This window comes from Pteronotus mesoamericanus, unplaced genomic scaffold (genome assembly GCF_021234165.1).
Source record: "Pteronotus mesoamericanus isolate MK-2021 breed Mesoamerican mustached bat unplaced genomic scaffold, CSHL_Meso_final contig_84, whole genome shotgun sequence".
NCBI lineage: Eukaryota > Metazoa > Chordata > Mammalia > Chiroptera > Mormoopidae > Pteronotus > Pteronotus mesoamericanus.
Genome location: NW_026555267.1, coordinates 6,829,249 through 6,857,205, shown reverse-complemented (window position 1 = coordinate 6,857,205; position 27,957 = coordinate 6,829,249). Strand labels below are relative to the sequence as shown.

Genomic DNA, 27,957 nt, shown 5'->3' with positions numbered 1-27,957 from the left:
CTCTGCTCCTGCCCTGCTTTTGCCTTCCTCGGAAGGTTATCTGGCTGGTGAAGCACATTCAAGAAAAATAGTCCGCCCCTCCCCACCCAGCCCCGGGTCTCCCTCTGTCCCTGCGTGCTACTCCCAACCAATAAAGAGAAGGATGAGTTAGTGTTTCTCTTGTAAACAATTTCATATGCAATATAATACAGAAAGCATGGCTGACCTTCAATAAAAAAAATGTCGTAAACTATATTGCTTTATTTTCGATGATGCTGCAGTGAGTGAATGGCAGAATGAAGCAGTGTGGTGGTGGCTAAGTCCCTAGCCCTCGTTTGCACTAAAGATCAAAACAGGTTTTGTTTTTCTATTTGGAACCCAAACAAATCTTTTCTTAAAATCCCCAAATGAAAAACAACCAAAAAAAAAAAAAAAAAAAAAGGAAAAAAAAAAAAAAAGGAAAAATAAGGCCCCTCCCCCCCAAATAAAAACAGAACTGAAAACAAAAACTGAACACCTTTCAGGTCATTAGAACCAACAATTACCCAATGATTTTTATACTAGTCTAGTAAGATGTGTGTAACATTCACTGGCTGTGAATTGCTGTGCAGTGAAACATTAAATTGACAGCAATAGAGCCATGCTACCTTAAAGTCCAAGCTACGAGTTCAAATTAAGATGAAGGTTATGAAGGAAGGATAGAAACGCAAAGGCCTGTCAGGGCTTCGTTTAAATCAAGCCAATGAGCGACTGGGACAGAGCGAGAGGCTGTTTGGTTTTCCCAATGGGTGTGAGGAAGGCCACAAACCAGGTGTGCAAAAGCTCCTGGACCGGAGACCGAGAGCCCGGTCATCCCCGTCTGCTCCACATCCAGGAGAACCCGGAATGGGTCCAGGAGCTAATGCCCCTCACTCTCCCCTGCTTGGGAGGAGAGGAGTTTGGGGGTCCCAGGCAGATGGATCTGGAAGCCAGAAAGTCACCCGGTGGCTATTTTATGATTCCGGGGAAAAGCCATCAGCCAAGAGGGTTTGTCCCCCCAGGGAAGGCGAAAGGTGGTTCCCATGTTCGCCATTGAGCTTAACTGAAACAAAGACAAGGCTGAACGTCAGTGCTAACATAATTTACAAAAATCTTTCAAAATGGACTCCTAGATGAGTAGGGGACTAACGTGAACCTTAACCTAGGTAGCCACATTAAAACATATCAGATTTCCACAAGATTTGTGCTATGGGCTACTGGGTCTCTTCAAAAGGTATTATAAACATCTAAAACATATTCACACAGATTATCAATTTCTTCTGAGCATTCTTAAAAAAATATTTTTTTCTCTTAGTAAAATCATTTTAATATACCATGCCTCCCTCTTTTAAAAAATAAATTAAAAAAATCCAGTTTTGCATATCTAGCATTAGCATTTAAGGTAGTATGGCACACCCCTTCACAGTTGCGGGGGGGTGGGAATCTACAAAACGCCGTAGAGTCTGCCGGCATTTGAACATCGTGAGACCTTGGGTTAGTTGAAACCACATCAGATCAGCAAAAAATAAAATTAAAACTTGAAATTGAAAAAAAAAAATTGAAAGGAAAAAACTGCCCCAAAATTATTAGCATTTTTTTTTCATAAATAAGAGAAAGTTCTATCCTTACTGGTCCTAAATCTGAATAACTATGTCTAAATTTTTAAACCTTAATTACGTTATACCTATGAATATGTACTAGAAGAAAGAGAAGAAAAAAAGTCACTACACTAGTACCAGGACAGCACGCTTACAAGATAGCCATTTTATACATTATTAACAGACAGTGATCAACAAAGAGTCTTCTATGAGGTGATGGGGGACGCAGAGAAAGGCAGGGTAGTACAGTACGTCACCGACATGGACAAATGGTAATTAAATTCCCTAGTCTAGACACTGAATTTCTGGGAATTTATGGTCTTTTTTTTTTTTTTAAATAAAATGCCTATTTTGTTACTTTGTTACTTGAACAAGTTTGGATATTTGAAAAGCGCCCAGTTTTTTTAAATTTTTTTACTTAACCTGGTTGTTTGGAAATAAAAAAAGAAAGAAAAACAAAAAAATCTCACCAAACAACCTAACATTGGAAAAAAACAAAGAACATGATTATTTTTCAATGTTGTTGTTTAATTAGAATTGAAAAAGGCTTTTTTCTTTCTTTCTGAGTTAGCATTTTGGAGCCTTTTGTTTGAAGATGCATTTGCCCTACCGTGTCTGTGAATGTCTACATTAGTCTACTTTGTTAGTAAAATTTATAAAAATAGGAGTGCAGCAGCTCTTTATAATAAATGTCGCATTCAGTGTCTCATACTGGCTGTGCCTTAAGTACCAAATTTATAAACGTAACAATTTAAAAAATATTAATAAAACGGCAATATCACATTTTAAAAAAGAAAAAAATATATATCCACACTACAATATGTTTTAATGCCATCTATTGAGTTGTACTTCTATAGTTGCTGTTGCCGACCTATTACCAATATTAAAAAAAAGTTAAATTAAAAAATATCCTTCATCATAAGTATCTTTCCCCAACTGAGGACCATATATTATAACAGCCAAATGTTAACATGTGCAAACAGGAAACTGTCAGTTTTTCCCACCAGTCACAGTGCAGCGATGTTTATACTTTTTATTTTTAAAATTCTGTTTACATCTACAATAAATTAAAAAAAAATTCTTCCATAGCCTCTCTGGTGATACTTGCAGCACTGAGGTATTAAAAATAATATATAAACCAAAAGGTTGCTTTCCTAATTTGTAAATAGAAAGTGAATGGAGAAAAGGTTTCATTGATGCAGGCGTATCCATTCCTGGCCTGGGCGCCCCCAGAGCTGGGGGCGGGTGAGGGGCAGGGGGAGAAGAGAGGCAAAGGGTCCGAGGAACCTTTGGAGGTGCTGAAATGATTGGACAATAGAAAATGATCAAATATTTAAAAATTAAGACTGAAAAAGGATGTCTCCCCACCCCTCCCCACCCAAGCCAAACAGGTGTGCTTTGAAACTTTAAATATGTTAAATATTAAAATTGTAGCTTTGTTTTTAAAAAAGTCTCGGGAAAAGCGGTTTTTCATATTTTAAATAAAAATCTAACGAGACGGTAACATTTGAAGCTGTGCACAGACGAGAGGTTAGTATGCTGGTATGACACTAGGAGAGTGTGAGGTCTATCACACAGACAGAAGGAGCTCAGCAGCGCTCTAGCGTCTCCTGGGGTCGTCCTGGCAGCTGGGTGGTCTTCGGTCGCAGCGACTCACGCGGTTCGCGTTCCTTTCCCTCCTCCTTCCACAGAGCATCAAACTGCCTGGGACCGACTCCCTCACAAAAATATTTTTGATTCTCTCTTTCTTAATAGTTTCTATGTAGTTAATGGAATTGTATTTACAACATTTCTTTTTTTTAGAATTCACAATTTCAAAAAACCTTATAATATCACCTCTTTCAACAGAAAAAAAGCACTTATAGAAAAGGAGGACACTCGAAACATGGTCGTCCTTACCTTATTGCCGAAAATAGATATACTTAGGTTAACAAAGAGACATCACAAAAAAAGAACTGCTATAGTCTGTTATTAGCTTACTACATCTCACTTCTTACACAACGCAAAGGAGAACGTCGAAGCCCACCTCCCCTCCACACGCCACAACCGCGCTTCCCTGTGTGCTCCAGTTGTGCCTGAAGGTTCACAGAGTCTCAGAATTTGTACCAAAATATTGAGAGTAATATTACCATCTCAGCATCCTTTAAAAGTGAGAACAGAATCAAAACGAGCAAAAAAACTTTTTTTTTTTAAAGAAAAAAAATAATACCTTAATATAACAATTATACTATGGTTAGCTTTTAACTAGATATTAAAGCTATATGACTACTGGACTAAGTCAAAATCACTACTAAATGTGATTCAAAGAGATTTAAAAGGAGAAGGGGCAAGAGAGAAGGGGAAGGGAAACCATCAAGAAAAACAAAAACAAAGCAAAACCAAAATCATGGGTTATATACACATTTAAAAGCTGTTGTCTTATATTACAGCAGATTCGTGAGATGATGAGATGTAGTCAACCCTCGATCCGAAGTGAGCCATCTCTGGTCGGGATGGGGAGTGAGGCTGGTGGGGGTCCAGGTCTGATGACATCACCTAAACAAAGGGCCACTCAGAAACTTCGCCCAGTCTTGCCTGGACATCCAGGGATGCTCTGCAGGGTACAGATGGTCAGGATGCCCAGGAGAGAACATACAAGTCGGGGGTGGGAGGAGAGAGAAGAAGTGTCAGGCAAGTATACTATTTATTCCAACTTTTTAACTCACGCTTTCTAAGTATGGCTACGTAGGGCTACTGAGCACGTTTGACAACAGCCTGGCTAGCAGCTCGCTGGGGCACAGCTTGGGAAATCTGACACCTAAGCCACGCCTGAGGCTGGGGAGAGGGCGGCTGATAGGATCCCGATCCCGTACTGTAGGATCCCTGAGGTCATGGCAGGAAATGTGGCCGGCAAATGTGGTCATGCTGGGGTTTTGGCTGGATTGATGGACTGCACGTTGACCAGCAATGCTTTCTCTGGTTAAGCTTCTGCTCTTGAGGCCAAAATGTTTTCAAAAAAAGTCTGCCCTTGTTAGATACCCATCAATGATGGTCAATAACTGAAAATGCAAATTTCCACTAAAAAGAATCGTATTGCGTACCAAGGGGGTCAAGGTCAGGAGACTTATTAAAACACCCACAACAAATAACCAGCTTTGGTTACAGGAAATAAAAACAGGCCCAGGAATCACAGGCTGGCTAACTGAGTCGTCCTGAGTTGGCAGTGAGCCCAGGCCCCCGGCTGATATATGGCACTAAGTTGTGTGTTTTGGTGTGGCCACGTGACTCAATTGGCTCACTTAATCCATTTTGGAGGCGGGTGGGGAGTTATTTCTACTTTCTTGGTTATTTCGTCCTTCTGTGGAAACTGAGTCCCAGAGCTGGATGAAGGAGGGTGGGCGGGGAGCAGCCCTGCCCCTCCCACTCCCCACGGAAAGGCTGCAGTGGCCTTCGAGGGCACGGGGCTGCGGCCAAACGCCCTGTACCACCCTCATTTTCCAGGGAGTGGGGCTGGGAGCGACGGCAGCCCCAGCATCCGCTGCACCGGGGGTTGCTGGAGCCCCTCATCCGTCCCCGAAGTTCCTGGACCTCTCAGCCCCCCTTGTTCTCTGAGGACCCCGACGCCCCCCGGGGCCCTAACCCCAGCTCCGTTAGCAGTGAGTAGCTCTCCTTCAAACGGTTAGTGGCCTCTGGCTCCAGCCAGCCTCGGCCGGCCGGGTCAGCGCTCTAAGGGCGGTGGAGGCGAGGGGTGGGGAGAATCCACACACGGGTTTATTTGGTTAAGAGAGGTAGTTGAGTTAGTTGAGGGGATTCCTTAGCAGCAACATTAGAGAATCCAAAGGAGATATTTATAGAGCTCAACTCAACTTGGTCCCCCCTCTACAAGAGAGGTGTCCTGTAGACTAGAAACCCAAGAGGCAAACCCGTCTCCGGCCTGGTGTCTCCTGTGTCCCAACTCCTGAAGTGACAGGCGCCTATGCCCCAGCTGGCATCTTCTGAGTGGGACCCCTTTCCAGGCTTCGCTTTCACCCTCCTCCTTCCAGAGAGACAGACCCACGTTTCCGCGCCCGGAACTAACCTGCCGTGCAGGACACACTCTGACTTTCGCGAGAGCCCCTCTCACTTCCTGTGCATTTCCCAAGAATGACACATACTCATTTTCCAATGAGAATGTGACAAGGGGCTCCCTCACTGACTGCCCCAACCTTCCTCTCCTCCGCTCCACCCCTTCCGTAGCCCCGTCAAAGTGATTTAAAAAATGTTTAATTAACTTGAGCTCAGTTTAAAAGGTTAGGAAACTGGCAGGGATCCAAATCCACGTTTTGCAGGTGATATCGTTAATTTAATTTGCTTTTCGAGCGGTAATCTGGGTAATTACTCAGTCGTTACTGGCAGAAATGTTTTCTTTTCACTAAAAGATGCAGTCTGGCTGTTTGACGACAGGAACCCCATTGGCTGAAGCCAGGGAGCTCCGGGGAGCCGAGAGACCCAGCGACCCTCAGGGTCAGCTCACAGGACCCTGGGGGAGGCCTGGCAGGAGCCCAGCATCTCCCTGCCTTCATCCCCCTGGGACGGGCACAACCCTCGATCTCCTTCCAGTTTCCCACACTCTTGATTGTATTTCAAGACAAAGAAAGATGAGGGGTGGGGAAGATAAAGAAAAGGAATCAAAAGAACCAAACCGAGGGAAAAAAAAAAAAGACAGTTAAAAAAAAAAAGTGGGGGTCATGATTAAAGCTGGAGAAAGGAATGAGAGATTAAAAGACTGGATTTCTTTTTGCCCCCACCCTCCTGAGAAGGGGTCCAGGAAGAGGAGAGAGATTGATGTGATGAGACCAGGGCCCGTGCGCACTGCATGCCCGGTGCACATACATGTAGGGACATGCCTGGCAGGGCGGAGACATATGGCAGAGAAGGTAATACCTCAGAGTGAGATGGCAACGAAAGCACCTGCTCAATGGTATCCATTTGTAAAGGCCGTTGCAATCAAAGGTCCCTAAAATTGCACAATTGTTAAGGTCATCAGCACGCTATACATGGGAACAGATTGTCATATTCTGGGAAAGGAAATTATGTCTAGGACTAGACTGTGGTTGCCAGCATGAATATGTAATTCTGAGACACCGTGCCACGAGGGGCCAGGAAGACACCCTCTCCAGCTCCAAACCCCCCAGCCCCCCCTCCCCACCCCAAGCCTGTCCTCGTGCCCAGGGGAAAATCGAGAGCCAGATTCAGGGGGTGGGTGGGCGATGGGAAAGGGGGGGGGCTTATGCCCAAAATCAGGGGCGCTGTTGCCCTGAACCCCTGGAGGGCTAAGATAACAGTGTCTCTGTCCTCAGTTCCAGCGGCTCCAGATGGGGAGAAAGCAAGGCCTGTGCAGACAAAACGTGATGCGACGTGGTTATTTCTGAAAACCAGCGCAGCACACAGGTCAAAAGACCCAGGTTTTCAAGAACAAATAGGGCCTGTGTTTCTGGGCGCTGAAAATGGAAATGAGCTGTGTTCTATGTGGTGATAGACGGTCTCCCAAACTGATGCAGCTCTCAGCTGAATAATAAAACTCTGGATTTGGTACTGCAGCTGATCTGAGGGGATTTGACTTATCAACCTACTGACTGAAGTGATACTGGCTTGGGAGTGGAATGGAACGCAGATCCGGGTTGCAGAGGTCAGGGTTGGTAGGCAGGAGTGAGTGAGTGAGTGAGTGAGTGAGTGAGTGAGTCCAGCAATCCAGGGGCCCTGGTGTCTGCACTTGCTTTGTTCTCCCCAGCACAGCCCCTGAGGCAGGGCTCTCCCGACAAGGACAGGACCTGAGACAGCATGCACTCCCATCTTAGCCCAAAGCCAAACTGCCTCCAAAATGCGGAGGTTGGCTAGGGCAGAGGTTGGCCGATTTTGTTTCCCAAATGGAAGGAACAGCGAGTGAGTGGGCTCAGGCACATTCATGCTCACACACACCGGGAGGGGAAAAGAACAATACAATCTGAAAACGGCATGCAAATCTGTTAAGCAAATTTCTATGGCCTGGATTAGTCAGATTATAGAACCACAGAGCATTACAAATATCAAATGCATCTGGCCTTGGGGGGCAGGGCACAGCTAAAGAACACAAATGGGAACTTACTTGGAACCTGGAAACTAAGAAACATTAGCAAAGGAAACCTCCTTGGGAGGGGGCCTATACCCCACACCACGTCACCGGCACCAGCCCCTGCCACTGGTCCTTAGGCTGGGGGGCTCCACCCACTAAGGGTGCTACCCTGAGGTGAGGGGCTCTGCAGCTCTGAGGTCCCAGCCCGCATGACAGTCTCCAGAAGGCAGAGATCAAGGATCAGGGGCTGATACTGAGGACCTGCTATGTGCCACCAGGTGACATATTCTATTTCCATTCATTCTCACAGTCTTATGAGAGAGGCATACTTATTTTTGTTTTGCAGCCAGGGAAGAGATGGGTGCAAAACACCCACTTAAGTGGCTCCAGGTTGCACGGGCTGAAGGCCATGGAGTGGTGCTCTGAACCAGACCTGCCCATGCTCCTTCCACTCCATCACGTGGCCTGGCCCACAGGAACCCAGGTAATGTCCAAACAGGAAGTTCAGGCATAGGTGGCTGAAGTGATATGGATGGGGACCCACCCACTGCCCTCTCCTTGCTCCCAACTCTGGGCTCTCCTGGCACACCCTCCCCATGGGCCACAGACGATGGGCAAGGAGAAGGCAGGAGGGTAGAGAAAGGCAGGTACTTACAGCTATGCCGTGGCCGAAGCCGGAGCCCGGCTGTGGGCTGGCCGCACTTATGTAATTCCCCACTCCGGAGTCCTGGCTGGCAGGGCCGTAGAGATCGGCGACAGGTCCTGGGCTGTTGGCCCCCGGGAAGCCTCCGGGCCGCGCCGGGTTGGAGCCTGCCGGGGAAGCGGGCGCGCCAAAATTCGGTTGAGCACTGTAGCTATTCAGGACTGGTGTGCAGAGAATAGAGCTGGGTATGAGGCCAGAAGCCAGGCATGCACCGGTCATTACAAGCCAAACACTCGAGAAAAACAGCTGAGGCCCAACTTCTAACACTCAACCAAGGCCATGCGAAAACATCAGCAGGGACTCAAGAATACTCAGCCCAGGCTACTACTAAGAAGCTCGGAGCTCCAAAAATATAGAGAATAAAAAAACAATCATTCAACACACTACGGCAACCAACCGGAGGTGCTTCACTGCCCACCAAGTTATCACAATAGAAATAGAGATATATATGGAAGAGAGAGAGAGAAAGAGAGATTTTTGTTCACATCTGAATTGATGCTCATGCAGTCTTGTCTAGATCTGGGCACGTTGAGACAGCATTCACATCCCATGCAAACTACAAAGGAACTAGTTTTAGACTACACATTGTGTTAATATTGATATTAAAACGTGACAGGAAACAAAGCAATTTGTGTCTAGGAAAAAAATCTTTTGGGGATGGGATTTTTGATTTTTTTTTTTTTTTTGCTTGTTTCACTTTTTCTTTTTTGTTTGTCTTTGGATCCATTACATGACAAATTTGTTTGGTTTTTTTTTCTTTTTTTAAAAGACAAAAAAGATCTCCATTCTCCAGCACCCCCCCAAACCACTTCCCCCCTCCCCACTGGCTACCCCCGCCCTTCCCACCCCTCCCATTTTTATCCCTGCATGAAAATTGTCCATACTGAACGTGGTCGGAGGATGGGATATGTCATGGAAAATTTGGGCATCTTAACAGAATCATAATGATGGTGGCAGAGGGTGCCCTTTTGGGGTGGAGAGCAGGGGATGGAGGGAGGGGATGGGGTGGGGATGGTGAATCCGGAGGCTGGGGCCGAAGCTGGGTGAATGTCAATGATACTCTATAGGACACCCACACACTCACCTCCTGCAGTAGAAGGAAAGGGGGGATTTAAACTTTTTTTCCTTTTGTTTAAAAAAAAAAAAGACAAAGAAATATGAATGCAGAGCATACTGACTGGACCAATTTACTGCTAAAGCATATCTGACCAAAACGCCTGCTTCCTGTTAGTCATCTTCAGATATAAACTTCAGACTGAGAAAAAGAGCTAGGAATGTACCTTTGCTACAGTGAGTGGGGACCTCACACCCACTGACGCCCGCAGTGGTGGGGGGCGGAGACACAGCCGGGGCCCCCCTCTTTAACCTCCCCAGATTCTATCACTCCCTCCCCAGTGGGAGCCACACCTGCCAACCAGGTTAATTTCCTCTTGTCTTCATGTCCCCCTTAGTATCTTAAACATTTTCTTTTCCAGAATGGAAAAAAGACATTTTTTTTTTTTTTAAATCGCAATAGTAAGTTCTCACTGATTTTTAAAGCTCAAGGTGAGCCCGGGGCTAGCCACTTCTGGGCCACAGCTAACCTGTCTCGAAGAAACGGATGCCTGGGCTCCACGGGGCAGCTCTTCGCAACCAGCGTCTCCCTTCTGCCCCCTCAGCACTCCCCTCTCTGCCCTGTGACAGCTGCCCTCCATGGCAGAAGGGAAGAACAATGTGCAACGCCCCTCTTGGCCATGACCTTGCCATAGGGACCGGGGTTGCAGCCCCCCCACTTCTGGTGGGTCTTGAAGAGTCAGAAGTGAATTGATTTTTATCCACTTGCCACTGGGATGGGAAGAGACTGACCATGCACCCAGCCAGACTGGTAGGAGACTGGGGTGGGGACAAGAGGGTAGGAGAGAGACCGCACCAAACTGGGCTTGGCTCCTGACTCGACAGAGAAAAGGGGGGCTGCTACCTGGGATGCCCTCTGGGGCAGGGGCCCCAAGGTGAGACCCCTTGGAAGCTGTAGCCGAGAGATGAATAAACTGGCTGATGAAAAGAACAGGTTAAAGAGAAGAAAAATCAGAGAGGCTTAGAGCAAATAAGTGGCTGATTTGGGAATGCTCCGGCAGACCAAACGGATGCAGTTTTTGAATATAGAAGATTAAGCTTGAAGATAACATTTGGCCTTTCTCACTCATGGAGGCAAATATCAAGCCAAGATGTTCAAAAGGCGGAATTATCTTGGTCTAACACACTTTTTTCCTCTGGGCTAGGGAAAATGGAGAGCGTTCAGACAGTGGACTCCTGGTTCACCCTGGCAGCTGACCCCCCTCCTGTACAAAATAACGAACAAGTAACTAGCCTGTTCTGTTTCAGGGGGTCGGGGGCCCATAAGGGATGATCAATTTTTTTGGCTTCTTTCTCCTCTGGCCAGAAGAGGATCTAGGCAGACGGTGGGCAGGCCCACCTCTGTAGAAGCTGGGCCGGGGAGAAGGGAGCTTTTGGCCTTGGCTCCTTCCAGCAGGGGAGAGCCACCCAGAGACTAATCCAGCCAGCGGAAGCAGCCTCGGAGACAGGACACAGCATGCCCACTGAAGGATGCTCTGCGGAAATGGCCCCTCCGTTGGCTGAGAAGACGAGAAGACTGGTGGAATTATGCCCATCCCCGGCTACCTCTCCCAGTCCTGCGTGCCCAGGCCTGTAGCTTAAGAGCTGGTCTGAAGGAAATGGCACAATAAGCAGCTCTTAGGCCAGTACTGCCCACCCCCACTTAGTCATCATCCATCAAAGGACACTAACATCACCGTGGAGAAGACACTGTAATAGAATGCAGCTTTAAAACCCTAAGTCTCCTACTGTCGTATACACTTACTCTTCACAAGGCCTGAGCCCCAGCTCAAAGTCATTACATTTTGTAGATTATTCCCCAGCCTGGGGCGAAAGATTAGGCTGTGGGTCCCCGCCAGAGGGCGCAGTCGCAGGCAAGAAGCAACCAGTCTGGGCTGGTCTCCTTCCTCCAGGCCTCGGGGTGGTGGAACCTGACCTGTCAATGGCTGGGGGCATGGAGGAGACGTGACTGTGTTCCAGTCAAAGATTCCCTTTCTCTCTCTGTGGGCAGAAGACCCAGGTTCCAGAAAGCATGTTAACGTCCCCAAACAAACCATCTGGAAACCCATGCATCTCTGGAAAGGCTCATCACAAACTGCTCTGGCTGTTCGGGAGAGACAGGGGACTGCCACTTTGCACGCACACTTCTCAGAGGCTGCTCCCCTCTCCCTCCAAGCTATGACCTCCTGACCTGAGGGTGCTTTCTTTGCAGCCACCCTCTGTTTTCTGTCTTGATGGAGGGCACCTTTCCCTAAACAACAAGACTCATTTTCAGGGGCCAGAAATGGTCCCACACACCAGGATTGGGTCAGGAAAAGGGGATGGAACATCACTCTTTTTTAAAAATTAATTTATTTTTAGACAGAGGGGAAAACAGGGAAAAAAACATCAATGTGTGGTTGCCTCTTATGCACCCCCTACTGGGGACCTGGCCTGCAACCCACGCATGTGCGGTGAACGGGAATCGAACCACCCTTTGGTGTGCAGGCCAGCGCTCAATCCACTGAGCCACACCAGCCAGGGCTGGGGTATCATTCTTAATGGGCAAGGGCACCTTGCTACTGCTCAGCTGGGATGTTTGTGTCTGTGTATGTGTGTGTGTAGGGAGGCATCTCAGCACATGCTGCTGAATAAATAAATGGTGCTGAGATTTAGAAACGGGACATTATGACTCCTGTCTCAGAAGAGGAAAATGTCTTGCAAACACCTTGGCATGTTTGTAGCAGAAGCTGTGAGTGCTAAGTGGCCTGGGCGAGGCTCTGCAGCAGGCTGGCAGGTTGGGGGCTCACTGTGGGGAGAAGAGTTGCTTCTCCACCAGCCACTTAAGTGGCACCCGCAGCAGCAGTTTAATCCTGGGCAGGCTCCTCTCCATCCCTCGCCCCTGTTCCACCAGCCTCTTCTGTGCTTTATCCATCCAGCTTGTGTGTCAAGGATGCAGCTATGATGCGGAGAGAGGGAGCACTGGACTTGGAGTCAGAAGACCTGAGTGTGACCCGGCCCTGACAGGGGTGCCAGCCCCTCGCTGCCCAGAGCCCGCATCTGGAAGCACTGCCCACCCTAGCCAGCCGGGCTCTCGGTGGGAAAGAGAGGAAGCGCTCTCTTACCTTATCAAGTTAAAAACAAATACATCTGTTTTTAAAATAGTTGCCTATGCAGAGCCCAAAAAAGCAGGTGCCATACGCAGATTTAGGAAAATCTGATATAGGAAAAAACAATTTGGTTGCCATACAAATCAGGAGGTGATTTACAAAAGGATCCAACTCATCCACCTGGCACATTTAATCATCTTGGATTTGAAGAAAGGATTCGGGAGTGTGGGGGGCAGGAAAGCGAGGACACTAAATCCCGCTGAGCCCAGCAAGAGGAAATACATTTGAATTAAAGTTGGAGACATTTTGCATTGAATCAAAGAAGGAACTTCTTGCCCACCAAGGGGGAAAAAACACCCTGATCCTGGAAAGCCAGGGAATCTTCTCTCTGAGATCTTGATGAAGGTCTGTCCCATAGGCTTAGAGCCTCACCTGGACCTCACTTAGATTCAAAGCTCTGGGCACCTCCATCCTCGGGGTTTTAGGGCAAGCCCGAGAGGTGGCTGTCTTCCGGCGGGCACACAGTCTGCCCAGCTGGGGTCAGAAGGAGCTGGGCTGAGAGTGGAATTAGTTGTGGGGTAGGGCGGTTGTGGGAGAGGGCAGTGAGCGTCAGAACAGCCTCGTTGTGGGTCTAGGAAAGGGATGGGAGTCCAGATACTTCTGTGTGATCCCTGAGTGATGCCCCTGGACCCGAGGCAGATTGCTAGAGCCCAGGAATGTGAGGGTGGCCCCCGGGAGGGCACGTCGGGCTCTAAGGCCTGAAAAGTGGATTATTACTGATCCAGAGAAAGGAACTATCTACAAAGTCCTTTCCAGATGAATTTATCTGGCACAAGGCAGGGGGCCCTGCCCCGTCCAAGCCTTTGACCCAGGTCCTGGTTTGGGGGTCTCACATTTTCCCAAAGGGCAGGGCCAGCCCTTAAGACAATTTCAATCATCCCTGGAAATTATCTGACGCTGCCGGGTTGAATCTCAGGCAGGAGGCCCTGGGGGCCCCTGGTGCATTCCTGGGATAGAGCGTGTGCCGCTCAGGGTGGGGCAAAGGCAACGGTGGGCCCGTCCTCATCGAGTGCAGCTCAGAAGGTAACATGCTGCCAAAACAGGTTTCATTACGCCGTGCATCCAGGGCCAGGCTGGCAGGCGCTGGGGCGGACCGGTGCCCTGACCCCCATTCCCAGCCCCAGCCCCGAAACAGCGGAGGACGGGAACGCAAGCCCGCTGCCATTCTTTGAGGCCAGGGCTGTGTTAACTCATCGCATTGGATTTTGGGGTTTTTTTGTTTGTTTGTTTGGTCTCTCTTTTTTTTTTTTTTTGGCTTGTTTGTTTTAGAGGATTAAAAGAAAGACTGGCTGGAAAAGGAATGAGTAGAGGGGCTATGCTGACAGGCTGAGGACAGTGAAAAAAAGAGGTCAGAGTCACTGTCCCCTCCAACACTCACCCCTACCTTGAATATGGCTACATCACACTTCTACCTTGATTAACAACTCCACAGCGCAGAGACTCCGTCTCCCGTTAGCAAGGTCCTCCTCAAGGCAGCGTGTGTGGACAGGTGGGGCGCTCTTGGGGTTCTCACGGGACCCTATGTTCTCCAAAGCAAGAGTGGCCTGCCTGTGCTTCCCCATAATTCTGGGCCTCCGTGGATGCTGGGCCCAGAATGCCAACCGGCTGTCAACTGTGGAGACCTGCAAGGGGGCCTCTTAACAGCCAGCCACTCCTTGCTTGGAAGAATGGCAGCTGGGCACCCAAGGGCCTTCCTGGGACCAGAGTTGGGGGCTGCACTCTACAGTTTCCTGATTGTGGCCTCTGAAGGCAGTGCCCACTATAAATTAATATAGATGGTCAAAAGAGCAAGGTCACCACGAAAAGATAAATGTGTTCCTTCTAAGGAGAAACACTCAGCTGTGGATTGTCATTGCTTGTCTTGAGCAGAGCAAGAGGGGATTACACTCAGCAGCCTGCCCGTGCCAGGAGTCCCTGGCGCAAGCCTTCCTCCCAGAGCTTAGCCTGAAGGTGGGCGACACAGATGGAGAAGGCCGGCAATGACACCCCGCCTGGCAAATGATACGACACACCGAATGAAAATCAAATCCGCTCAGGGACCCAGGTGCAGGGACAATCAATTTTATATACCATAATTTTTAAAGCTCTGATGAAATTCAGTCTATTTCAGAAGAGAAAGAGAAGAAATACTTTAATACAGCGGGAGGATTAAGAGAGTAACGTAATGATATTTCTTTTTCCCCGTCTCCATATCCAAACAAATATATTCCTGAGAGGTACAAATCCAATCTGGTATCAACAAGTCTTGACATATCCAGAGATGCCTGGTTTATCTTAAATACTGCACAGGACACATGGAGAATGTTTGCTCATTCGCTGGGCTGACGAGGAAGCCAGTGTCACACAAACACTCCAAATGTCACTTACGATGGTGCCAGTCTTAGGAGATTGCAGTTTCTGTTTGTTCTCTTAAAACCTAACCGGCTTCAGATGGTTCTGGCGGGTGCTGAGGTCTGCTGGTGAATGCTGGCGTATCTCAAGTAGGGAACTGATAGAACCTAAGACTTGGGACTAATAATTTTGAAGGATGGTCCAAGCTTTTTGTCAAAGCACAGCTCCCAAAAGAGATTACTTCACTCCTAGCTAGTTCTGAACCCCTTACATCCTGTGTTAGTGGTGAACCTGGAGACTCACTCCACCGTTTGGACCACTGTGGGGAGAAAGCTCCAAACATCCAGGGTGAGTCCGTCCGAGGAGGGCTTTGCGGCCAGGACACAATCTCACCGGAAAACAGCTCCTTCTCTTTCTGTCTTGATGCTCTTACTATGGGCCCTGATTTGGGTCTGTGGGACCAAGCCCAGCTGGTTAGGAAGTAGGGGGAGAGGGGGAATGAAGGGAGGGGGAATGAAGGGAGAGGGGAGTGAAGGGAGGGGGGAGATCAGCGGTTGACGGCCACGTGCTCCTGGTGTAAATTCTGGCGATGGGCCGCCTGGAATGGGCCTGGGCCGGGTGGGGGCCGGGTGGCAAAAGCAGTCAGGCTTGCATCATGAGGGCAGAGAGGGAACTTTCAGGAGCCACGGTGAGGCTGCCGTTTCTCCCCGACCCAGGGCACCTGAGGGACAGACCTTGTTTGCACATGTCCAAGCAACAAAGGGGAGAGGGGCCCCAGGAAAGGAAAGATCACGGTGTGAGGCAGTGAGTCAGAGGCTTTCGTGACGCTGCCCTGCCAGGGAGAGCTGTCTGCTGGCGGCAACAGCATCCCCTGGGAAGGGACCTCGGCAGGCTGCCCTGCTCAGCCTCACATCTCCAGCGCGAGGCGGGGGGGTGTCTGATCCTCCCGGATGTGAATGGGTGTTTCAATGGTGCCTCTGCTCTGAGCCTCTCAAGTGCCTGGAAAGACTAGGGGAAACCAACCCGGGAGACAAATGTTTACAGTTTGGCTGAAGCAGGTGGTGTTTTAACACTCACATCCTGCTGTCTCTTCCCTAAATTAACTGGTTTCAGATTCCAAACTCGCACAGGTTAGAACTTGCAAGGAGCAGCAGATGGGGAGACCCACCAGCAACCACCAGCACCCGTAGAACGCTGCGCTGAGCCGCCAGCAGCTGCGCCCACAGCCCCGGGGAGGCAGGTGCTGCCTCCGTCCTATTTGTCTAGGCAAAGGAGAGTCGGGGTGGGGGTGGAGGCGAAGGGAGGGCCGCCACAAGGCAAGGCCAGAGCCTTTGCTGCCTCATCCAGCTTTTCCCAACCTGAGAATCAAAAGGAAATAAAGACAGGGAGTGTGGTGCCCACTAGTGACTCCCCTTCTCTCTTCTGACCCATCTGGCTCCAAGCATTTCCTGGCTTAATTCTGAAACGTGACCAGGTGACTGCCTATATCCCTGAGGCACACCTACTATTTTTCCAAAAAAGAAACCAGCTTGTTTTTTTTTCCCACGCATACCCAGCCGCCCTCTGAGCTGCTGCGCTATGTGCGCTCACTCACTAATTTCCACCCTGCCTGCCCCAGCCAGAGGGGTCAGGTTCTTTCTTGTGTCTTATAAGTGACATCGCAGGCCCTGAGTACATTTTCAGTACCATGTGCTATTGTTAAAGGAGGACACTATGAAATCCGGCAAGAACGGCTATCAGACTGGGGGTTCCCGGAGGGGTGGCCATGCCTGCCCCACGAGACAGGGGACTGTGTCTCTCCTGAGGGACCTTCCTCTGTGCCCCATCCTGGAGAAGGAGGCTGAGCATGCAGTACTGCTGGGGTCAGGGTGAGGCAGAGAGAGCACCGCTGGAAAGAAAGGAGGCCCTTCCACATCTAAGCCCCGACAGGGGCCCCACTAGAAAGTGCAGTCTTTCTGCAACCAGAGGGCTGACTCAGTCCCACAGACCATGCCGCTCTGCCGGGGGCAGTCCTCGGGGGAGCAGGGATGCCCGGGGACCCATCAGGACTCACTGCCCAATCACAATGCATGGATACTCACTGCCCAATCACAATGCATGGATACTCCCTGCCCGGGGTTGCGGCAGCGAGGGGTGGGGTGGGGAGGAAGTGCAAGGGGCAGCCCCTTGAGGACATACAAAAGCCTTTCCATGAGAGCAGCCTGTCTAATGATTATAAAGGCGCAGGGGTTTAATCCATTTTTGATGTAAGCTCTAATAGCTCTGTGTCCTTGAAGTTCAAAGCGGGCGCATACATGTCACTAATTAGCTAAGCATGGAGCCATTCAGCTCCCTCTCATGTTTCTAATTAGGTCTTTAATAACAAACAAACTCCGACCTTACAAAAAGGCCCCCATTCGTCAGAGAGTCAAGGAGGATGGCCGCTTCCCTCCTTGTGGTTGATCCAGGGCCACTGGTTCTCTGTGTACATGCTTTTAATTTCAGCCACAACAGGCCCGTCCTCGAGGAGTCAGGAGACTCCCTCAGTGAGGACAAAGACCCTTTCAGCCTGCCTAGGCGGGAGGACTTCCTGGCCTGGCTGGAAACACCAATGGCTGGCAGGCGGGCCCTGGGCTCCAAGGCTCCCCGGGAAGGACCCCAGACCGGCTGTCCTGTGGTTCAGGAGGTTGGGGCCAGCTGCCTGGCTGGCCTCTGTTTACCCATTTCTAAGGGAGGGGTGCTGGTGACAAAGTCACAGAGATGGTGTGAGGCTCTACAACGGGCAAGAACATGGTGGCACTTGAGTCTGCAGCTACACACGGGCCTTGCCTGGGGAGCCTGAACTATTGCTGAGGCCTAGGGCCTGCTGTGGTAGATTCTGACGTGCTGGGTCTGCAGTACGGCCTGGACACTAGGAATATTGAGAATTCCCCAGGAGGCTCTAACATGCGGCCAAGTCCGAGAACCACAGCACTGGCCTGTCTTGGAGCCGATTTGCTTGCTCATCGGCAGCAGCTCTGAGCAGGCCCGCCCTCACTCATGACCACCACCCAGAGCCAACCCTACAGGTTTCATCGACCACACCCAGGGATGATTTTTTCCTTTTTACCAACACACAATTTTGGAACTACTTCTGTCCCTGTCATTGCCTTCATGAATTAAAAAAACGCAGGACTGACAGTTTTCCAATGCATCCCCAGCAAGTGCCTTAGCACCTGGAAGTCCTGGGCTTTCTACTCCTTTCATATCTTACGGCACTGACACTGTTACCCGCTTCATCCCAATGACAAGGGATGGAGAGCTTTGGTAACAGAAGTGACACAGAGCTATAGAGCTGAATGGTCCCCAAGGACCCTCTAGTCTGAAATTCTTTGCCCCCAAAATCACCCAGCCTGTTGGTGGCAGAAGCTGGACTGGAACCAAGTCTTCCGATTCCCCGCTCTTCCTGCTAGGCTCCTCCCCGCCCCCCCGGAAAGCTGCTGCTTATCATCCTTATCTGAGTAATCCCCAAGACGGCCCTCTCCCTAGGAAGAGGGAGGGATATAAAAGGGAAGCCTCTGAGTTGTTTCCATCCCCAAAGCCAGGGCAGGAAGATGTCGGGCCAATCCCCGAACACTGTGTACCTTTCCAAGCCTGACTTGTTTCTCTTCAAGCCAGCCGAGAAAGGAGACATCCAGATCTCTGGACCTACCTCAGTGGAAGGTGAAAGGCTATTCTACAAACCTGGAACTGAACAATTTAGGCCCAGAAAAGTCAGATAACATGACTTTTATGTGTGTTAACAAAACACACAGCAAAACTGGAGAAGGGGTTTCCTCCAACACTGGCCCACATCTTCTGGTTTTGCTGCTGTGTTTCTGGTCTTTTCTCTGGAGGCTGGGTTGTTTTCGCCAAACCCTTCCGCCTGGGTCAGTGCCTAACTTGACACCCTGACTCCCGGGAATTCTGGGTCCCGGGTGTCTGTGAGGCTGAGCCTATCTTCTTCCCCCCAAGGCCAGGAAAACCAACTCTGCAGGTTACAGGCAGAATTAACTTCCAGAAAAAGAAGGGGACGGGGTGGGGGGGCTTGGGCAGCCTTTGCCTTCCACCGCGGGCTCTACCACAGACACACAGGTTGGCATTAATTGTTTACCACAGACCTGGACAGATCGTTTTATTAATATTAATAAGTAACCAGGAACAAAGGGCCCTTTTATTTTTAGCTTTCTCTAATTGCGAAGTAATTACTCATCTACAAAACAAATGAGCCCCTGCTCCTGGTTGCCATGGTACCAGGAGCCCAGCCTCTCTGTAGGATGATTGGCCAAGGAGCCCATTGCTCCCGCCTCCAGCCATGCCCTTCCCCAGCCATTGGCCCAGAGCAAAGCCCCAGCAACTGGGCAGCCAATCCCCTCCCAGGGCTGGGCTTCTCAGCGACCTTCCGGATTCAGTCCTCACAGCTCACAGGAAGGGATGTTGACATCCCTCTGGAGAAGGTCTGTCAGGCCCGAAGAGGCTCTCCCTTGGCTCCATCACCTAATTTCTGTTGGGCAGTGGCTAACTTCCTTCAGTCTTGTTTTAGCTAAAGTCTCCTTTCAAATAATTACCTTCAGGCTGACTGTGTTACCTGAGCACACCTCCTCTTGGCCTCCTTTGTCTGCAAGGATTCAAGGACCAGAAGAAGTCAGATCAGAAATGTCAACCAAAGTCAGACAGAACCATGATGTTAAGTCTGCACCAGCAGAAGCAGGTGAAAAAAAAAAAAGAGCAACCCCCCAAAAAAAACAAAAAAAAAATGCTTTTTGAGGTCTCCTATAAATGATTTTGGGTTTGCTCCTCCCCCAAAGATATGGAGAATCGAGCTGACAGCAGCAGGGTTTTCTGTTGAGTGCAGGTTTTAAGGATGCTTTGCTCAGGCACCAGAGGCCCGGGGTGATGGGACATCTGCTGACAGAGGCCCAGGGCACAGACCTGGTGAATCAGACCTAGACGCAAATCCCGTCTCTGCCACCTCAAACAAGCTATCGAAGCCACAGTTTTTAAATCTTTAAAATGGGAATGATAGTGCCCATTTCATAGGGTTATGAGAATTTCATGGGATAAGGCAGGAGGGCTTGACACAGTACTTGGCTCACGTATAATACATATGCATTATTATCAATGTATTAGTATTATTATTATTTTATTAAAATTGGCTGGGAAGTGTCTCTAGCATTCTATAAACCACTTTCAGAATCTCCTCCTCTTATGAAATCTCCCAGCTGGGTGTGAATTTTGAGATGCTGGCTGGAAGTCTCCTATCCAGGCTACAGAATGGATTTCACTGTGGCTCCCTCATCCTGACAGATGTAATTCCAACTAGCCAATCATGGCTGTTTGCAAGCATTATTCGCCTACCTCCTGTTCTGCAGGGTCCCAAGCTAGGAAGGGGAGTCCTTTTCTATTATTATTAATTAGCATCCAGGAACAAAGGACCCCTTTATTTTCCGCTTTCTCTAATTGCATGGTAATTACTCACCTATATTTACGATGAGGCTGACTTTGCCTCCTAGAGGACAGAGGGTTTACAGTGCTGGGGAAGGCCCGCACCACCCTGAGACACAGTCAAAACATCTTCCAAGGACTCAAAACCCCACCCTTCATTCAGGGAAACTCACCAGTCAGAAAGAAGACTGAAGACACAAGCTTGTGTTGAAGAGCTAGAGCAAACATAGGGGAGCCCCACTAGGGCTAATGAGGCATGGCTTCCTGGCAGTCTGACTCAGATTTTAACAGAGCGAAGGTAACAACCGAGGGAAATGGACTGGCAGGAAGCGGGGGGCAGCGGCTGCCGTGAGGGGCTCAGGAGTGGGAACCGATAACCCCAAGCAAGAAATGTGTTAACAGCTTGTTGCAGAAGCAAAGGAGAGTCACAGGAAACTAATGTGGAGCTTGGGGATGGAATGCCCTCCTTGCTAACTCGCTTTCCTTCCATTGTTCCAGGCCACAAACCCACCCCATCCCGGGGATTAGGGGTCAGGCTGCGCTCTGCAGGGCAGCTGCCAGGTTGGTATTCCTTCGCTGGTTCCGTCCTTAATAAATCCACTGCCATAAAGAATATGAACCGCTCTTTCCCAGGAATATGATGTATATCGACCTGGCTTCCAAGTCTACTAGAATCTAGCCTGTTTCTACCCTGGAATTCCACATCCTACCCCAGCCTCTGGCATGATGCTGAGCTCAGAATTAAGCAGCTAGTGGGGAAGAGCCAAAGGCCCATGGCATCTCCCTGGGTGGCGATATAGGAATATTTATGGAGGGTTTACAATGTATGTGAACTATTTGTCACGTGTCTTCCGCCTGCACTGCCGCCTCTCTAACTTACCCTGGACACTGATGTCAAGGTTGGTCTAATATACACAGCTGATGTCCTGCCCCAGTTCCCCACTGTCTTGTGATCAAGGCTCCCTACCATGGCACCAGGGCCTCCGGCTCTGGCTCCCGCCAGCTCTCCAGCTTTATTCCCATCACTGGCCCCAAGTGCATTTTACTCTCCAGCCAGGGTGGACCACTTGCAGGGCTTCAAGTTCACCCTACTGTTCCTAGTTCTGGTGGCTTTGTACATGCTGTTCCCTATGGTCCCTTGGAGAGCTCCTATTGGAAACTTGCTTTCCCTTGGGGCACCTTCCCTGTCTTCCCAGACAAAGCGAATCACTTCTTCCTCTGTGCTCCTTCTGTTGCTGGGCTCCTGGCATCGTGCTGTGAGCACCTGTTAGTCCCAGCTGGGCTGTGAGGCCCTGAGGAGAGGGACTGCGCTGTGTATTCATCTATGAACTTCCAGGATGGTGGTGGGCACTCATTGCTTGTCAATCCAGCACCATTCTCCCTTTCCCCCTCTTGTCAAAACCTTGTCCTCTGGAAATCCATCCTTCCCTCACTGTGTAACAGCCATTCCGTTTAGAGGAGGACGGCTCCCATCTTCAGTGATTAGTTCTGCCTTAGCCAAGCAGCTGGACTTTTTGCTTGAATTCTGGACCATCTGACCCACCCACCCAACCCCCCACTACTTCTAGACAGAGCGATGTGCAGCAGTAAACTGTTGTAACCATTTTGCCACCACAGGAAAGCCAAAAACAATATTGATATGAGAAGGAGAGCAAAGCAAAGAGAACTGTAGGAAGAGAGCCTTGAACCACCCACCCATGGAGCCCACTCTTCTATGGAGCTTCCGAGATGCCTGGCAGTAAATCCCCCAGCATGTTTGACCACGCCGAGCTTGGGTTTCTGACACAGCCTGAAGTTCTCTGATGCGAAGCCTAGGATAGTGCCTGCTGTGTATAACAATCACTGTTGTTACATACATAATAACATCTGCTGAATTAAACTCCATGGCTGATGTGCCCTGGGCCTGGTTCTGAAATCAATGTCTGAAAGTTGGGCTGTGAGATCTTGGAGCCTTAGTCTCCTCGGCAGACACAGTGCTGGCAGCTGAGACGTCCTCATCCTTGCACATGCACGGCATCTACGTGGCAGGGAAAGTCCTGTGTGAACAGGCGGGGCTCCTCCACTGGGCCACTTAAAGGAGGCCAAAGACCAGGTGGTTCAGCTCCAGGGCTCTTCATCCTTGCCCAAAGCCTTGCTCCTCAGGTGACCAGCTGTGTGACTTTGGATAAGTCATGTAACCATTCTGCAGATGAGCCTTCTCCAGAAAACACACGAACATGTAAAACCAGGCCCCAAACTTCCGCCTTGCTGCCTGTCTCACAGGGTAGTTGCCATAACAGATGTGACAGTCTAAGATCTGCCGAAACACAAGGAGCCAAGTGCACCGAGGCACGTGCTCCTTTGACGATTCTCACCGACGTGGGGGCTTCTCCAGCTTTTGGGGCTCCCCAGACCGCAGGGCTCCCACTCAGGCCAGGGTGCAAGGAGGGGGTGTCTCTGTCCCCCTCTGTGGTGCCCTCCATACTCCTATGGAGCTCCCAAAGGCATCGCCGCGCCTCCCACCCCTCCTCCAGAGCCAGTGGAGAGCAGGGCCCAACCAGTTCAGGGGGACAGACACAAACAGACATGTCACCCACTGAAAATAATTCCACTGATTTAAAAGACCATTAACATTCCTCCACTCCATTCACTTTCGGATTAACTTATACTTAGATCTGGACTCCAAGGCTGGCCACTAATTGCACTAGAGTTGATTTATCAAGTGCATGGTATTTCTATTACAAAATTATTGATTAGAGTTGATGTATTTTATCCTCAACAGGGTTGGTCCAAAAGCCCTTGGAAAATGAATGAAGCTGAGGTCAGCGGCGGGTGGCTTTGCACATTATTATAAATTCACAGGGGTCTCTGAAATCCAATGCTGGACTCTTTAAGGGGAAAATCCTGGCTCTCCCAGAAATGAGGATTTTAATGACAAACTGGAAAACAAGGTGCCCACCCCCAGAACACCAGGCTGTGGGCCGAGAGATACGTGTTCAGAAAAGGTCTTTCTGTAAGCCTGGCTGGTTGCCGCAGCTGGTCCTGCGGGGTCACAGGTTTGCTCTCCTTCTGGACTACTGCGCTGGCTCTACCCCAAGGTTGCAGACGTGGGTCTATCCTAGAGAGAGGGTGTCCCCATGACACTACCACAGATGGGCCACCTTGGGGCCACAACCCCCAGAGAATGCTTGCTGCTGGCATGAGGGAGGCGGGTGGGAAAGCAGAGATGGCTTCACAGCAGCGCTCCTCCCCCACCCCCGGACCCTGGATTGTGCTGATGGAGGGGCAGAAAAGCTGTCTTCAGAAACGAAGGCAGCACATGGATCCATTCTCCTGTTCTTAGTGAAGCTGACAGTGCCAGAAACAATGCCTCGGGGGAAATAGGGGCTTTCAGGGGAAGGATCTGGAGTCTCAGACCACTGACGGGAAGATGTGTTATCTGCCTAGACATTCCTTGGTGCCTGGCACAAACCAAACCCTCAATGCGTGCTTGTTGAAAGCAGCACCTGGGAGCCCTAAAGCCCAGGCTGTAACTGATGCAAATCATCCCCTGATCCCTCCGGCAGCTGCAGGCGTGTGTGTGGGACACTGTCGTTCTCGCCCCTTGGCCCCGAATGCGCAGCCGGTGAAGGCGGTGGCCGGGGACGTGGGGAACGCTGTGAGACAGGTGGGGTGGGCAAGACTGCTTCGTGAGATCTGCTCTCTTCCCCAAAGCTTTTTCTTTTAAGGTTCAAGTTTCAACTACTCTATCCCTGATTTGAGTTTTACTTTTGCTCATTTTACCTGTTGGAGTGGAAACTCTTAGGATGTCCAGCTGCAGGACAGCAAAGCCATTTTCTTAGCAGAGCCACACTTAGGATTTAGGCCAAGAGGGGATATTTCCTGCTCTCTCTCCCGTCTGTCCCCACCCTCTTCTCCTGCTCCCCAGCCTGGGTCTATCCGGAGCTTCAGCGGCCTGGAAGCCTCACAGTTCCAGGCCTTGCGTCTGTCCCCTTCCTTCCCCACGCCCACCCCAACGCAGGCCAAGCCAGAAGGGTGGCACCTCCCAGACTTTCCTTCCTGGGCTTCGGGGCCCTCGTTCCGCAGCTGACTGGCCTGCGTACACCCAATGCCTGGTTGCCCAGACTGTGCCACCAACTTCCACGGCACCGCCTTCCCTCCATGGAGCTGCCATGTCTCTCTGTCACACTCTCGGGGGACTCTGTGACTTCCTGGACTTCTGTCTCCCATCATAGGTTAGGGACATCTCTCAAAGCTCTGAGAGGCCTCTGGCACTCCTTTATGGCTTGTCACCACAAATGCAGGGAAGACAGTGGGTCCAAAAACAACTGATCGCACGTGTCCCTGAGCTGGGGGCAAAGGCAGCAGGACTGGGAGGACTTCTCGTGGGAGGTGGAGGAACGCAACTCTTTTTGACAGTTACAGTACCGCCCCCGCAGCCAGGCAGGCGCTCTCCGTTGTCACCAGTCTCACATGTCCCACCCACTGGAGAGTTCGTCTCAGGACTTCTCCTTCACCTTCCCCAACCGTGAGAACCAGTGCCAACCTTGTCTAGGACCAAATGCATTCCCTGTCTGCAGACTGAGGGTCCTCAGACCTTCGCCCCTGCCCCACCATGTCTCATTTCCCCCCTACCCCAGGGAGGAGACCACACGGGCGGGGCTGCCACACGGATCTGTCTCCTTGAAGGACTGAATATGAGCCAGCCAAGGAGTAGAGGGCTTGGAGGAGCCTTGTGGTGGCCCCTGAGCAGTAAGAAAAGATCTGCTGTGTTCAAGAACCACATGAGGAAGACAAGAACAAGGAAAAACTTGAAGACTCCTTCCAATCCTGGTTCCCTGTCGTTGACCCTATGACAGAGGCCTCAGTTGGGAGGGTGGTGGCCCAGTGCTGGACTGGGGGAGCAGGGAGTGTGAGGGGAGGTGGTGGTGGCTGATGGCGAGAACATGGATCCAAGCCCCTTGGCAACGTTGAAAATATGGAGCCCCTTCTCCTGCCGGCCCCCGCGCTACCCTGCAGACAGCCGTGCGGGCCGAGCTGTCGGAGGCCCTGCAATATCAACTCAACAATGCATGTTCTACAACTACGGCTACAGCTACCAGTACATCGACTACAGTGCATGCATTTAGTTCAGTCCCACAGATACATACAATCTAAGAACAGGCAGGGAGGTGTGAAATGTTTTACTGGACAACAGGTGTTTTGGAGTTGTAACTAATAAAAAAAAAATCGAAAACGAAAGTACAAAAAAAAGACATTTCTCGAGAGTTGGATATGAGTTTGTTTCTTGAACTGTTTCATCTGAACAAGCAAAAACATGCAAACCAGCTGATACTAACAGGAAGCTGGACACTGAGAGAGGATTAATAGGTGTGGACAAACCTTCCCGCTGAGCGTGCTCAGAAGAGTGTTTGAGAGGAGGTGTGCAGATCCTAGTGTAAGAGAGGCGGGAAAGTGTGCCTCAGAGACACTCTCTCACCGCAGCCCCAACCAAGCAAGAGAAAAGACAACAGAAACATGACTCTCTCACTCACCGCCACCGTCAGGAGCCCATGTCACTACATGGGAATAGAGCTGGCAAGTATAAAGTACAGTACGGGGTCCTGGCTGGGGCCGGAGGTGGGCTGGGGGGGGGCGGGGGGCTCAGAAGCTCTACGAGTGAGACTCGGGCCCACCTGTGATGTCACCCAGAGATAAAATAGCCTAAAAATCCGAACCACTTCCCTCACCTGTGGGGAGGGGGGGAGTCGTTGGCCAAACAGGACTGAGGTTTGGGTGGGACGTGATGGGGCCGTTGGAACTGAATGAACACGATCAAAATAAACAAACAAACTCTCGACTGAGCACAAGAAAAGATGACATTTCAAACTGCCAGGTGAAGGTAAAAGAAAAGTGACCACTGATAGTGAAGTTATCTAGGAGTCGGCAGGGACCTCCCCTGGGCCCTGCTCACCTCAGGTCCTGGGTGACTTAGGAAGAGGCGGGCGGGCTGGCCCGGAGGCGTTGGCTGAGGTGGGTGCAGAGCTCAAGGCCCCCTGGACCTCCTCCCCTGACACCATAGCCCTGACGGACACGAGTTGCCAACCTGAGCAAAACCAAAGCGGCTTCCCACCCCCACGGCTGTCAGCAGGTGCTTCCGCCTCTGAAGCTCCCTAGTACCTCATAATGAAAGGAAAAAACACCACCCCAAACAAAACTGTGGAGCTAGACAAAAATGCAAGACAAAAAAGGGCCTTTTTTTTTTTTTTTTACGATGCCTAACCCCTAACCCGCGCCTGAAAGCCCTTGGGGACAGGGGCCGTCCTCCCCGCTGCTTTGAGTCAGCTGCCCGTCCAGCAGGGCACCGAGCTCGAGGCTGGTGCTCTGCACGTGCTCCCTGAAGCAGCTCCTCCCTGCAAGGGAGTGCGGCTGACCTGTGACTCCCTCCAATGGCCGAGGCTGCTGGCTCTGGCTCGGAGGCTGAAGGGGCACCCTGTCCTCTGGGAAGGAGCTTGGACAGGGGCGCAGGGTTGCAGGAGCAGGTGAAGGCAGAACCTGACAATCAGTCCTCGGTGAGCCTGGGCTGATGCTCAAACCCCAACCAGTCTGTGTGGCCCTCTAACATCCATGCAAAGTGCCACCGAGGGGCCACTACAAACAGGCTAATAAATGGGCCATCCTTGCCGGAGCCCAGGTCATTTTCTAAAAGAGGGAGGGGACAGTCCTCACAGGCCAAAATTCACTAAAAGAAGGAGAGGCAGAGATCTTCCTTCCCCAGCCTTGGAAGCCTGCCCCAGGTCCAAAGGGAGGTGGGGGGTGGGGGCCGCCTGCCTACACACAGGTGGGTGCCTGCCACCCGGGCAGTGTCCTGGCTCTGGCGGGAGCAGCCTAGCCATCGCCCAGGGCCCACTCCCAGCCCTGGACCCCAGGCAGCACTGTGGGGTGCCTGTAGCTCCCGGGATGAGCCTGCGCTCTGGGGGTGGGGGCAACACCTCCGAGTTGAGGATTTACTCCTTGCTCTGAGCAGGCCGGTGTGGGGCAGGCGGTCTGGGCGCACACTCCTGAATAGAATTCACTAACAGTGCAGCGATGAGCATGGCTGACCTAGAACGGCCTATGGGAGACTTGGCCCCCGATGGAAATGGCTACAAATAAAACACCACTGATCCTGGAAAAAAAAAAGTGTGGTTGGAATGGCTCTGACCTTTGGGGTTAGGGGTTAGGTGGGGGTGGGTGGGACTCCCGCCTGGCTCTGGGGGGTCCGTGAGGGGGCAGGGTGACGGAAGGGGGCACAGACAACGGGGAGACCACTCTGACTCACAAAGAACCCCATGCTGCCCTTTAAACTTGCCATGAAGTCAGGGGGACGGGGTAGGGAGAGAGGCAGGGTTAATTTCGGGTTAAAGTTTAGTTTCATAATCCAAGTTATAATAAGGAAGAAACTGAATGGAGAAAACAAAACCAATAACACTCAAAAATCTCAGGTTTTCTTTTTATCATCCCCTCCCACCAGGCACAGGGAGGACAGAGGCTCCTTTATAAAGCACCCAAGTTAAAAATCCAACGGAACAGGGTGACGTGAGGCAGCTACCAAGGGACATTGGCCAGAGGGCAGGG

The 27,957-nt window shown here is 50.6% G+C and overlaps 1 protein-coding gene across 7 annotated transcripts in view; it reads right to left on the bottom strand.

Moving 5' to 3' along the window:
- Positions 1 to 428: 428 nt before the first annotated feature.
- The window catches only part of MSI2 (musashi RNA binding protein 2), a 373,521-nt gene continuing 345,992 nt past the window's right edge, over positions 429 to 27,957 (bottom strand). Inside the window, exons 12-14 of one of the 7 annotated variants that reach the window (XM_054585454.1) lie at positions 25,744 to 25,793; positions 8,321 to 8,475; positions 429 to 4,188 (exon numbers count right to left, since the gene is read on the bottom strand). In XM_054585454.1, coding sequence (XP_054441429.1) covers positions 8,368 to 8,475; positions 25,744 to 25,793 — 158 coding nt within the window. In that variant the 3' untranslated portion in view covers positions 429 to 4,188; positions 8,321 to 8,367. Of the gene's footprint in view, positions 4,189 to 6,497; positions 6,571 to 8,320; positions 8,530 to 25,743; positions 25,794 to 27,957 lie in introns of those variants that run through there. The other 6 variants (XM_054585450.1, XM_054585452.1, XM_054585455.1 and 3 more) reach the window with 6 other exon arrangements.